This window comes from Lagenorhynchus albirostris, chromosome 16 (assembly GCF_949774975.1).
Source record: "Lagenorhynchus albirostris chromosome 16, mLagAlb1.1, whole genome shotgun sequence".
Lineage (NCBI taxonomy): Eukaryota > Metazoa > Chordata > Mammalia > Artiodactyla > Delphinidae > Lagenorhynchus > Lagenorhynchus albirostris.
The window spans coordinates 64,630,795-64,643,800 of NC_083110.1; the positions used below are offsets into that span (position 1 = coordinate 64,630,795).

A 13,006-nucleotide genomic window follows, 5' to 3' on the forward strand; every position below is an offset into this window, starting at 1 on the left:
ACACTTTGCAGTTTCAGGGAAGTTCTCTTAAGCACCAGTTGTCACTAAGACAGTGACTTCGGACTTGCACCTTAACCTCGTGGCCCCTTCCCCTCTATTCATCTTTCCTGTCTGCAGAAACGATATAACACAGACCAGCCTCCTGCATTGTTCATGGATCTGCAGTAAATCATTTGAAAATTTACATTGAGTAAACAGTGCAGGGAGAGGACCCCTCGGAACGGAGAGCTTTGCCGTGTTCTTCCAGAAGGCAGACTGTCCCCATCCAGGCTGTTCGTTACAGGGCTGGGGGACTCTGGAGGACTTTTTCCATCTTCAAAAGAGACTCCCCTGAGTGAGATACTTTAGGGGGAGGACAGAAGAATCAGAAACTATGGGTAAGATTCCAGGTTCTTTTGTCAGTAGACTTTGGAAGCCTTGCTTTTCCTCAGTTTCCCTATTTGTAGTGCAGATTGGATTCATCTGCAAAAGAAAGGCCATGTCTGCCTCTGGGCTTCCCCAGGCTAGGCTGGCGCGGAGGGATGGTTTGTGGGTAGCATCACTCTCCCAAGGCTAGAGCCCCAGGCTTTGTGCTCTAGGAGGCCCTTGTGGCCAATGTCCATGCAAGAACTCTGGGAGTCAGCCGGAGCAGGTCATTTGCTGTTAGAAGAGGCTGGATATTTCCGTACGGAAACCAGTTCTTAACACTGCCCACCATCACCATCACCTTTTCTCTTCTTCAACATATGCAGGTGGCCTTTTGGTGATTCTCGCACTACTTTGCATCTCCTCATCTCCCTCTTGGCCATGGCTTTAAAAGAAGGGTTGGTAAATTCATCTGGAGGTCAACTGTGAAAGGCCAGGCATGTGCTGCAAGCATCCTGCTTTCTCTTAATAGCCTGCTAGGGCTTATGATGTATGGATTTAAACCCATCTTGAACACATGTGTATTTTCAGTTTGTACTTTTTTCCTTGACTGCGTGTCACATGGTTTACCTCCCATTGGGTAGACTTTTGTTATAAAGCTACCTCTTTTAAGTTCCTGGGGTAGCCCTTGGCAATTTGTGATCTGAAGTGGTAGAAACTTTCAACTTTATTAGAAACTTTCAACCTTATTTTTATTTCTACCCTCAACTTACAGATGTTCTGAGTGAACAGGTATTTTCTTTTAAATAATTCCATTCTTCCCCTATCCAACGTGTCCCTTGTTGAATGCGGAGGGTGGTTGTTACCAACACCCAATGGGAAAGCCCAGAGCTGAAGTGACCTAGCCAACAGCTGAAAAAGCACAGTTCCTGTTTCAAAGCTTTTACAAAAAAAAAAATCTCCTGTGGCTTGTGAACATCTCTCATTTTGGGTCTCCCTGCATTTGATAGAACATCTATTTGGTTCTTAAATGTGGTGCCAAGTGTAATATTTAATAAGGCTGGTAGAATTTTGCAGATTTTGACCTCATTGGAAATCTTGTTCACTTTGGGAAAAAAAAGGAGGGAAGCATATTAAAATGCAGCATTAAGCCCATGACATTTTTGAGAGTAATGTTTTCATTCTGAGATGGTTATTTTCTGCAGTAGCCACTGGAATGACCACAGGAAGTTCTCCCCTCACCAAGAGCTTCCTGTTATTCTGGATGTCCACCAGCAGGTTAAAATAATCAGGGTGGGGAAAAGTTATGGATGTTTACGCAGTTCCCAGCTTGCTCCTAGAGCTTTCAACAGTTATGACCCTCTTGCCTTTCTTCACCCTAGACCACAGCTTCTCATTCAGGGGTGATTTTCTGCCCCAAGAGACATTTGGCAATGTCTGGAGACATTTTTGGTAGTCACACCTGAGGTGGTGGTGTGCTACTGGCATCTAGTGGGTAGAGGCCAGGGATGCTGCTGAATATCCTACAATGCACAGGTCTCCAACCCCACCCCCAGTTAGGAATTATTCTCTCAAAATATCAATAATGCTGAGGTTGAGAAACTCTGGTCTAGACTTTGAGGACCTGGAAAGACGGTGGTGGTGAGGGAAGCCATTGGCAGTTTTTTAATGTGGTCCTGCTCTCTTTAGCCTCTGCTTTCAGTTCCTGCTCTGTGGAGGAGAGCGTGAGAGGAAATGATCATCATAGCTTCCATTTATTGAGTGACATGTACTAAGTGCTGGAATTATTTAATCTTCACAATTAGCCCTACTGACTACACACTCCTTGAGAGCAAGGTCCATCTCTGTTTATCTCATTACCGTACACATTATGTCTAGTACAGTGCCTGACACATGGCAGGCCCTCAATGCTTGGATAAATAGAGTAATTATATCTGATATAGATGTGAGGAAAATGAGGCCTGAAGAGTCCACACAACTAGTGTTAAGTAGCAGAGTCAGAATTTGAACTGAGCCTCATGTGACTCCAGCACCAAACCACTGAATTGTATCCCTCACTTGCAGCACCAAAGAGGTTTTCTAGCTTCTAAAATCTCGAGGTTTTCTAGCCTTTTCTCCTCCTGAGGGAGGGGAAAGGAGTTTTAAAAAATAAGATAAAAAAAACCCCAAAACACTACCTCTCTGTGAAAACTGAGGTGGAAGAAGGGCCTTATGGGAGCCCTCTCTGGCTCTGATAGGATCACCCCTTGCTCCTGAACAGGGATTTTTGGCTTTTCAAGTATTTATTCTGCACATGGGGCAACCAAGGCACACAAGTTACAGGAGACAGTAGTAGTAGATAGAAAACTGGAGCGTGGCACTGTGGATCAAGCATGCTTCAGCTCCTAGGCGCCCGCCGGGAGTCATTGAGAAAAGGGCTCCCAGAGAGCAGACTCACAGTTCGCTCAAATCCTTCCCTCCGCGAAGCAAAGCCCAGAGAGCTTCTTAGTCTTTGCGTCTAGGAGGTACAAGTCGAGCGGGACTACATCTCCCGGCGGCCATTGCGGAATTTGGCAAGGCGCAGGCGCACTGAAGCGGCGTGCGTACTACGACTCCCGGCGTGCAGTGGGCGGGGCGGGACTACATTTCCCAGGAGGCAGAGGAAGGGGCGGGAGGGGGCGGGCCGCGGCGCTGCTCCCGCCCCTCCCCCGTGCTCGCGCGGAGAGGTAAACAAACTCCGCGCCGGCTGTCTGCTGAGCCGCGGGGGCGGCGGGGCGGCTGGGAGCGCGCGGAGCCGCGGCGGGGCTAGCCCGCCCGCCGCCGCACATGTCCCGGGGCGGTGCCGGATTGTAGCCGCCTGAGGCGCCTCCTGTCGGCCGGGGAAGGGAGCGCGGAGAGGCCCCTGTCGCCGCCCGCGGTGCCCATGGAGCAGGTGCGGATGATCAACGTGCAGCGCCTGCTGGAGGCGGCCGAGTTTTTGGAGCGCCGCGACCGAGGTAACGGCTGGACGCCGTCGCCTCCTCCACCGCCTGAGCCCGCGCACTCCAGCTCCGCTCAGGGAGTGCGGTGCGGCGGGTGAGGGGTGCGTGTGTGAGGAGGTTGAGTGTGTGAAGAGGGGGTGCGTGTGTGAGGCAGGGGGGTGCGTGTGTGAGGAGGGGGGTCCGTGTGTGAGGGGGGTGCGTGTGTGAGGAGGGGTGCGAGTGTAAGGAGGGGGTTGCGTGTGTGAGGGGGTGCGTGTGTGAGGAGGGGTTGCTTGTGAGCAGGGGTTGCGTGTGTGAAGGGTGCGTGTGTGAAGGGGGTGCGTGTGTGAAGCGGGGGTTGTGTGTGTGAGGGGGGTGCGTGTGTGAGGAGGGGGCTGCGTGTGTGCGTGTGTAGGGGTTGCGTGTGTGAGGAGGGGTGCGAGTGTAAGGAGGGGGGTGCGTGTGTGAGGGGGTTGCGTGTGTGTGGGTTGCGTGTGTGAGGAGGGGTGCGAGTGTAAGGGGGGGGTGCATGTGTGAGGGGGTTGCGTGTGTGAGGAGGGGGTTGCGTGTGTGAGGGGGGTGCGTGTGTGAGGGGGTGCGTGTGTGAGGAGGGGCTGCGTGTGTGAGGGGGTGCGTGAGGAGGGGGCTGCGTGTGTGAGGGGGTGCGTGTGTGAGGAGGGGGTTGCGTGTGTGAGGGGGGTGCGTGTGTGAGGAGGGGGCTGCGTGTGTGAGGGGGTGCGTGTGTGAGGAGGGGGCTGCGTGTGTGAGGGGGCTGCGTGTGTGAGGGGGTGCGTGTGTGAGGAGGGGTGCGTGTGTGAGGGGGTGCGTGTGTGAGGAGGGGGCTGCGTGTGTGAGGGGGTGCGTGTGTGAGGAGGGGGCTGCGTGTGTGAGGGGGTGCGTGTGTGAGGAGGGGTGCGTGTGTAGGGAGGGGTGAGTGTGTGAGGAGGGGTGAGTGTGTGAGGGTGTGCGTGTGAGAGAGGGTGGGCATGTGAGTGGAGAGGTGCATGAGGCAGCAGGTATGTGAGGGGAGGAGTACCACTGGTGCCTGCGTGAGGGGGCACATGTGGGTGTGTGTATGTTAATGAAGGGGAGGAGACTGTCACCTGGGGGAGATGGAGAGAGGGGTCAGGCTGGACCTGGGAGCTGCCCTGAGTGGAGGTGGACCAGAGGAGAGGGAAGGAGGGTGCTGAGAATGGAGGTGATCTGAGGACCTGGGAGGAAAGAGGATGCAAAGAACTGGAGGAAAGGGCTGGGAGCAGTGCAGGTAGGGGTGGAGGAGACAAGGCTGAGAGCAAAGAAAGGGAACGCCTGCTGAAGAGCAGGGCGGAGGACAGACACTCGTGGCCAAGGGACCTCTTCGAATCTGAAGTGCGATGCGATGGAATCCCCTTAGGAATGGAGACTAAGGGAGATGTAGAGAGATTGGGGTATGAAGAGTACAGCCCCTGGAAATTGTGTTGAGAGAAAGTGTCCTCCTAAGACTAGGTGATTGAATTATTTGAAGTACACAAAAATGTGGGGCTTAGAGAGACACCTTCTAGAAGGGGGATAGTTAAAGGAAAAGGGATTTTGAGGCAAGTGAAATAATTTAGGTGAATGGTAATTGGTCTCAGAAATGAGGGTGTTTGAGTCAAGAATTCTTGGAGAAGAGGATTTTGGAGAGGAGGGAGAAGTTCCTTGGTTTAGAGGAGGTGTTGGTACACCTTCCTGGGGTGAGTTGGGTCTGTATATGTCACAGGATTGATGACCAGGCAAGGACTGGGAATTTTATCTTCCAACCAGAAAGAGTGGAAAAAATTTATCTCTTTTTCTTCTCTTGTTTTCAGCAACCTGTTACTGCAAGGACTTGAGATCTGTAGATCCATGAATTTGGGTATATTCCTCTTATCATATCTTTTTTTCTTGCCGTTTCTTTAGAGTGTGAACATGGCTACGCCTCAGCGTTCCCCTCCATGCCGAGCCCCCGGCTGCAGCATTCAAAGCCCCCACGGAGGTTGAGCCGGGCACAGAAACACAGCAGCGGGAGCAGCAACACCAGCACTGCCAACAGGTAGCAAGCTGGGGAGGTTTAAAAAGGGCAGTTGGAGGGAGGGAGCACATACTCAGGCAGAAGTGCTGGCCCAACTGACCTCAGTTCTCTAATACCAAGTCTAGAGCAACACTGAACAGCCAAATGGAAACAGCCTTTCCCACCATCCCTCGGGATTTGGCCCTTTTAAAATAATAAAGTCTCGGAATCATAACCTACCTTTGTGTAGAAGGGAAGAAATAGAATCTGGAAAGACAACGAAAGACGTTCTTGCTGGGGATTATTAAGTGGAGATGTCTGTGACTGAGAGCGATAGTAAGTTCAGAGACCTGGCAGCATGTGTCCATGCATGCAGCCCCATGCTAAATGCAATCTCGGGCCAGCTTTAAACTTGGACGATCCAAAAATTTTTAAAAATCAGAAATAGCTCAGGCAGGATATAAAACAGAATCAAGGGTTTTGTCAAAGGAATAAAAATATTTAGGTAGAGTAGGAAGTTAGTGGGCACAGTCTATTTTTTTTTTTTTGTTTAAGGATGATAAGATTGAATTGGGAACTTTTAAAGCAAAAAAAAAAAAAAAGAAAGAAGGTGCTTATTCTTCAATCAAAACAGAAACTTAGAAAATGCTTACTTGGCTGTACTCAGACATAGTTGACTTATATTTTTTTGAAAATTTTTGGTAGTGTCTGGCTGTCTCTTCAGTGTTTTTGTTCTAGAGGGTCAGTGAATTCTAAAGATTCATCTCATATGAAGTTTTCAAAAGTCCAGTCTTAAAAGAAAGTCAAAATCAACAGATGCTTGCCTTTTCCATTGATAAAAGGAATTAAATGAGATCTTTTTTTCCAAAGTTTGGTCTAGAGAATGTAAGCATTCATTTTGGAGGGACACAGAACAATCTCTGGGTAACTAAGTTTGCCTGAAGACTTTGGAGAGCTCCAGACAGGAAATTGAGTAACACTTGGGGAGGTGGATTGGGGAGGGAGCAGGAGTAGGGGCTCTAACTCATTGATGCAGAAAACCTGAGGTTCCTGTATATAACAGAGCTCAAAATGTTGGATCGTCCCACTCTGGATTACTGAGGCACATCACTAGGATTCACTCTTCTTTCTTTGACTTATCTTTAAAGCTGTGTTTCCTTTATGGCTTCTTTTCTTCATTAAGACTATTCTGTGTATTTTAAACAATTTTTAAAATTATAACAATAATTAGCCATAAGTGTAATATGCTGTATTTATGTTTATGTGTGGATCTAGAGGGTTTGTTGTGGTATGGTAGGTTTGGGATGAAAATACGTAGTGTGATATGCAGCATTAAACAAAAAGCACACATAAATTTTCTTGCCCCTCACAGTTTCTCTGGTTAAGGGATCATCAATTAAAACCTGTATTCAGGAATTTATAAGTTTTCCAATCCATGTGTAGATTAAAAAAAAAATTTTTTTAACTTCGAGACATGGGAGAAATACCAGGTAGGAAACCAAACGTGGATTCTGCCATGCTGCAAGTATTTATTGTTTCCTACTTTCTAGAAATCAAGTATATGATCTCATTACATTTTTTCTCTGTCCTTTACTGTCGTCATAGTAAGTTGAGGGATGAACTACATACTCACCAAGGTCCCACCTTCCCCTGAAGTTCTGTGACACTGATTTATTGATAGTTTTAGAGATCAGTTACTATATTGGTTATTCAGTACACCACCCCATCATTGCAAATGTGACATTTTTACTAACAACTCAAGGATTATAGAGGTATGAATAAGATGTGTATTTCTAGATTTTACCAGTTATGTTACAGGTCATTAATGTCTTTGTCATCTGTTGACTTATACTTTGCTTAGCTTGGGGTTTTGACTAAGTGATGTTTCTCTTTCATGCTAGTGTTCTTGTCAGGATTCTACTATTGTGTGTGGGACCACATTGCTAATTACTGTGTATTTTAGCACAGCATGTCAGAAAATTTGTAACACTACAAGTATGCCATGTTGTTCTTAGTACCCAAGGGAAAATAATTACATGTACAGTTGGACCACCTAAGACTAAGTAAAGTAATTTTTCATGGGAATATAAATAGTAAGAAAGAAAGAAGAAGAGAGAGAGAAAGAAAAAGAGATTTTAGGATATGTTATCTCAAGGTCCACCCATGTGTGGGATTTAGGGTGGGGCCTTTAGATGAGAACTAGTATGTTAAAGTGGAACACTAGAAATTATTTCTCCTTACCATTTAAGATTTCTGCTTCATGGAGTAGGGAACCAGGGATCAAATTCTAATACTGGGGTACTTGGGAGATAGTGTTGTTGTTTCATTTGTAAGGGAGCACTGTAGACTCTCTGTTAACTTTAAGTCTATTACTGGATTTAATAAAGATTTTATTATACTGGTTGCATAAAGCAGAAAGAAAGAAAACTTGTAAAAATTTTCATTTATTAGTCATCTGAAACAAGGAAAGGAATAGAGTTGATGAGTATATGCGTCTTATTTTCCTGATCAAAAAGCTACCTATATGGAGGTTGCTGTTCTTATGCGTCTTGAACATTGATCTCTTGTATGTCATAAAGTGACATTTGTTCCCTGACATTGTAGCATCCTTAAGATATAATGTTGGTTGACTTTTCCCCCCTAATATTCTCAGATATAATATGATATTCCTGATATAAAATGTTACTTTATAAATTTATGCTGAGAGTTGGCTCATAATATTATAAATTCCTATTCCTCCTTTCTCCCAAGCCTTGAAACCGTACTTTCATAGAAGTAAAAAGGAGAGAAAATGCGTGATGTAATGTGAGTTTAAAAGCATGTACCTTGAAAATCCCAGTAATTTTATCATTTGGAATCCTTTATCAATTAGGAGGTGGGATCTGTAATACATAATTATTTTTTAAATTCATGGTTGACTTTAGTCTTGGTTCATGGCCTTCTGGCACACTTCCAAAAATCACCCTTGCTGAGATGTTACTGCTATTAGAGAACTGGCTGCAATTGCTATCTGGCTTATTGAGTAGTATAAGATAAGTTCAAATTCCCAGCTTCTTTACTGTTTGGTCTCACAACTGAAAAATAGTAAGATCTGTCATCTTTAAAACTCTACTGACACTACTCTACATGGCTTTAGCGTAACATTGATTTCCTCCTAAATATCTCTTGAACCTGCCTTTTCTCTTAGCTTCGTTGCTACGCTCCTAATCCAAGATACTATCACTCCTCACCTGGACAGCTGTCGCGACCTCCTAACTGGTATCCCTGCAACCACTCTTGTCCCAAATACAATTCTGATGAATTATATTGGCTAGCCTTCCTTCAATTGCTTCAATATACCATGTTTCCTCCTACCTCAGGGTCTTTGCACATACTCTGTTCTCTTCTGAGAATCATTTTTCTTCCCCATGTTATCTCTATCTAATTACACTCTTACTTCAGCTCAATAATAACTTCTTCAGGGAAGCCTTTTCCGCATCTGCCAAACTAGAACAGGTATTCACATACCTCATGTCATCCCTACTTTTCCTTCACTGTTTATCACAGTCTGTAGAAATACAGTTATCTGATTGATAAATTCATGTCTCATTTATTGGACTAAAAACTCCATGAAGGCAAGGATTGAATCTCTTCTGCTTAAAGATTTATCCCCAGTACCCATCACAGTGCTCTGTACACAGTAGATGTTTTTGAAGAATGGAAGGTTTTCAAACTCCAAGTAGACTGTCCTAAATTGGAACTGAGTTTTTCTTTTGTGCCAAGTATTATATTAGACTCTGTAAGTAGAAATAATGGAAGAATGTGCAACTCCTGCTTTGGCAAACTCTGATTACTTTGTGTTCTGAAGGATATTAATGATAATACATCTGGAAAGGAAAACAATATATAGTATTTGAAGAATAAAAATCTTCAGATTGCCAGTTCTTTTAAACAAGTATGTTATAGTAGACTATAGAATGCTACAATTAATTTTAAAGACTACTATTGTCATCCTGTGTCATGAGAATTCAGTGATATCAGAACTCATATATGCAAAGAACCACAAGTCTGTCAAACATTGGCAGTAAATATTCGTATGAGCTTGTAACATGCATATAGTAATTGTATTATTTTAAGGTGATGTACAAAGTAGTAAGTACAGGCATACCTCATTTTCTTGCACTTCCCTCTATTGTGCGTCACAGACATTGTGTTTTTTACAATTGAAGGTTTGTGGCAACCCTGCATTGTCAAGTGATGGTAAGCATTTCTTAACAATAAAATGTTTTTGAATTGAGGTATGTACTTTTTTTTTTTTAGACATAATACTATTGCACATTTAACAGACTATATTAGGGACTTCCCTGGTGGTCCAGTGGTAAAGAATCCACCTTCCAATGCAGGGGACACGGGTTCGATCTCTGGTTGGGGAACTAAGATCCCACATGCCGTGGGGCAACTAAGCCCGCGTTCCACAACTACTGAGCTCACGCGCTTCCACTAGAGAGCCTGCATGCTGCAAACTACAGAGCCCACGCACCCTGGAGCCCGAGCGCCACAACTAGAGAGAGAGAAAAAAAAAAAACAGCACGTCACAACTAGAGAGAAGACTGCGTGCTGAAACGATAGATCTCGCATACCTCAACAAAGATCTGGTGTGCGGTAACTAAGACCCAATGCAGCCAAAAAAAAAAAAAAAAAGACTGTAGTATAATGTAAACATAACTTTTATGTGCACTGAGAAACCAAAAAATTTGTATGACTCACTTTATTGAGATATTCGCTTTATTGCAGTGGTCTGGAACCAAACCCATGATGTCTCCGAGGTATACCTATACCAATTTACGGTTGAATTTAAAGTTGATGAAAAATGTCTTACTTTTTTCAGCTGCAGTATTTCAGTACTATGTGCTAAGATTGACGACATAAAAAACAAAACAAAACAACTTTCCTTTTGCTTGTAAGGCTTTAGTTTAACTTTTCTTAAACTACAGAATGATGAAATGTTTTAGTCTTATTTTAGAGGGAATGATGTTATATTTTCAGCTTTATATCCTTTTTGTCGGTCTTCTTCATGGATTATTAGGGGGGTTTTTGTTTTGTTTTGCAGGAGCGGGGTGAATTCTTTTTCTAGTATAGTTGTAGAGGTTTTTTTCCCCCCCAGTGGAAGTAATTTGAGACATATCTTCGGTTTTTATTCTTAAACATGTACTTATTTGTTCACAGAATAATAGAATGAAGCCTTATTTTTATTTTTGTGAAATTTCTTATTAATCTGTATTTTTCAATTTTTCTATATTAAATAACTAGTTGCTGAGTCTTTGTCCAGTAGAGAACTCCCAAAGTTTCAGGACAAAAGTGGAAATTAGTAGCAGTTAAACTCTTAATGATATTAGTGTTGTTCTTCAAGTACTTTCCAAATGTTGAGTGATGTGATCTGATGTGTTCTGTGATATTCTGTCTTTCACTAAAACCAAGTTTAAATGAAAAATTCTCAAGAATTATTTATATACCTCAACAAACTCAGATTTTCCATTAAATGCTTCATTGAAGCATAAGTTTGCTGTTGTTGGATTTCTTAAGAATATATCCCCCTGTGGAAGTATCATTTGAAGGAGACTTGCATGATCATGGCTTGTAAGTTGGTAGGACAACTCCTTCTGTTCCTATTTGATGAGAGGCCTTTCGCCAGAATATTTATGTGATACTGTAATATAGGTCACAAATCATAGAAAGGGAATTCAGGATTTCATCTGGTACAGCTCTCTGCTTTATGAAGGTAAGATATTATCATATATTTTATGGTTAAAGCTCATGTGGCCTAGAGACGCTTAAAGGATTTTTGTCCAAGCCTTATAGCTATAAGTGATGGTTAAGTTTAATATCAGGCCAGATTTTAAGCAGTATATGCATAATTCTAACCAGGCAGGAATGTTAACCTGAAGAAAGCTTTCTCTTCTATTTTGTTCCTTACAAATTAAACAGCATTGCCTCCTTTTGGATATATTGTAGCATGATTCTTTGTCATTTCTTAAGTGAAGACAGTTTCCCCAATACTAATCTAATCAAAGAGGTTTTGTGGTGTGGTTTGACAAAATATGTATCCAGATCTCATTTCTGTTCAATAGTGCTAATGTAATTTAAGTATGCATATTTTTTTTAGATTGTTTTCATTTTCATTTTGGCTTCTGACATTTTAAAACACTGGCAGATTTTTCTTCCCTGTGTGTGTGTGTGTGTGTGTGTGTGTGTGTGTGTGTGTATACATATGTATACAGTCTTCGTTATCATCTAACACATGTTCTCAAGTAAACATATAAATACATTATTTCAAACTATGATGAGCTTAATAGAGAAAAATAGAGGATCCTGTGAAGGCCGTAATAGAGGACCTGATCAAATTTGAAAGATGAAAGAAGGCATCTCAGGGTTGTGAACCTTTGCAATCCTGCTTTCACTTATCCTGAATATTTTTTCAAGTTCATACACGTCTGTTAAGTCATTTTTAATTACAGCATGATATTCTACTTCATGTGAGCACCAGAATTTGTTAAGCCAACCATCTGTTAATGACGTTTTTAAAATTATTTATTTATTTGGCTGCATTGGGTCTTAGTTGTGGCACGCGGGCTCTTTCGTTGTGGTGGGCGCACTCTTTGTTACGGCACACAGGCTTCTCTCTAGTTGTGGCCTGTGGGCTCCAGAGCGTGCAGGCTCAGTAGTTGTGGCACGCAGGCTTGGTTGCCCTGTGGCATGTGGGATCTTAGTTCCCCGACTAGGGATCGAATCCCTGTTTCCTGCATTGGAGGGCAGATTCTTAACCACTGGACCATCAGGGAAGTCCCTGTTAATGACATTTAAAATGTTAATTTTACATTACTTTTTCATGCCATGCAGGGCTACTTTGAACATCTTTGTACAAATACTTTTGTGCATTTGTCCACTTAGATCCTTAGGATAAACATGAAGAATTAGAATTGTTGGATCAAAGGGTAGAATCCATCTTCAATAACACCTTGCATTTAATTTGCTACTTGTGTGCAAAGCCCTTTAACATACATTATTATTTCTTTTGAATTTCAGAACATTTCTGTGAGGTGAAGTGGAATTTATTTATTTTTTTGATAAGGAAACTGGACTGGTATGCACAGTACAACTAGAAGATGAGAGAAATCCCTGCAATTTGTTTCTCTGGAATCAGCAAACAGTCCTAGTAATAATCTACTTAAAAACTAAGACTCAGTGACTATAACCTGAAATTTATGTGTTTTACTGTTCTCCTTTTCTGCTCTGGGAAATGCCTGAAACGTGTGGTCTGCACCTGCTGTTTTAATGCCTTATCACCAGAGTTCTTTTTTACCCTTTGCAATTTGCTTCCTTATTTGCTAGCTATTGAAACTGCGCTCTTAAAATAATTTGTAATCAAATTTATTGAACTTACACTATATATATAGAACTATTGCTGTACATGCTTCCCTACCATAGAGGAGCTTGTGGTATATTTGGAAAGATAGTGTATATAGTAAAAATGATAAATAATACAAATCAGCAAGATGTTATAGACAGGGCCATTTTTATTTATGTTGGATGATGGTACAGAGAGTAAATAGCTTACATTTATAGAAAAATGTATACTTGTTCATTGTTCATTGATTAAATTTATATATGCATTCATTGATTAAATTTAATGTGCATTTATATATACTTGTTCATTGTTCATTGATTAAATTTAATG

The 13,006-nt window shown here is 42.7% G+C and overlaps 1 protein-coding gene across 2 annotated transcripts in view; it reads left to right on the top strand.

The window, feature by feature from the left end:
* Positions 1-13,006, top strand: part of MXI1 (MAX interactor 1, dimerization protein) — a 98,714-nt gene that overhangs the window by 13,667 nt on the left and 72,041 nt on the right. The window contains exons 1-2 of one of the 2 annotated variants that reach the window (XM_060125310.1): positions 3,076-3,320; positions 5,202-5,334. In XM_060125310.1, coding sequence (XP_059981293.1) covers positions 3,248-3,320; positions 5,202-5,334 — 206 coding nt within the window. In that variant the 5' untranslated portion in view covers positions 3,076-3,247. Of the gene's footprint in view, positions 1-3,075; positions 3,321-5,201; positions 5,335-13,006 lie in introns of those variants that run through there. The other variant, XM_060125309.1, reaches the window with a different exon arrangement.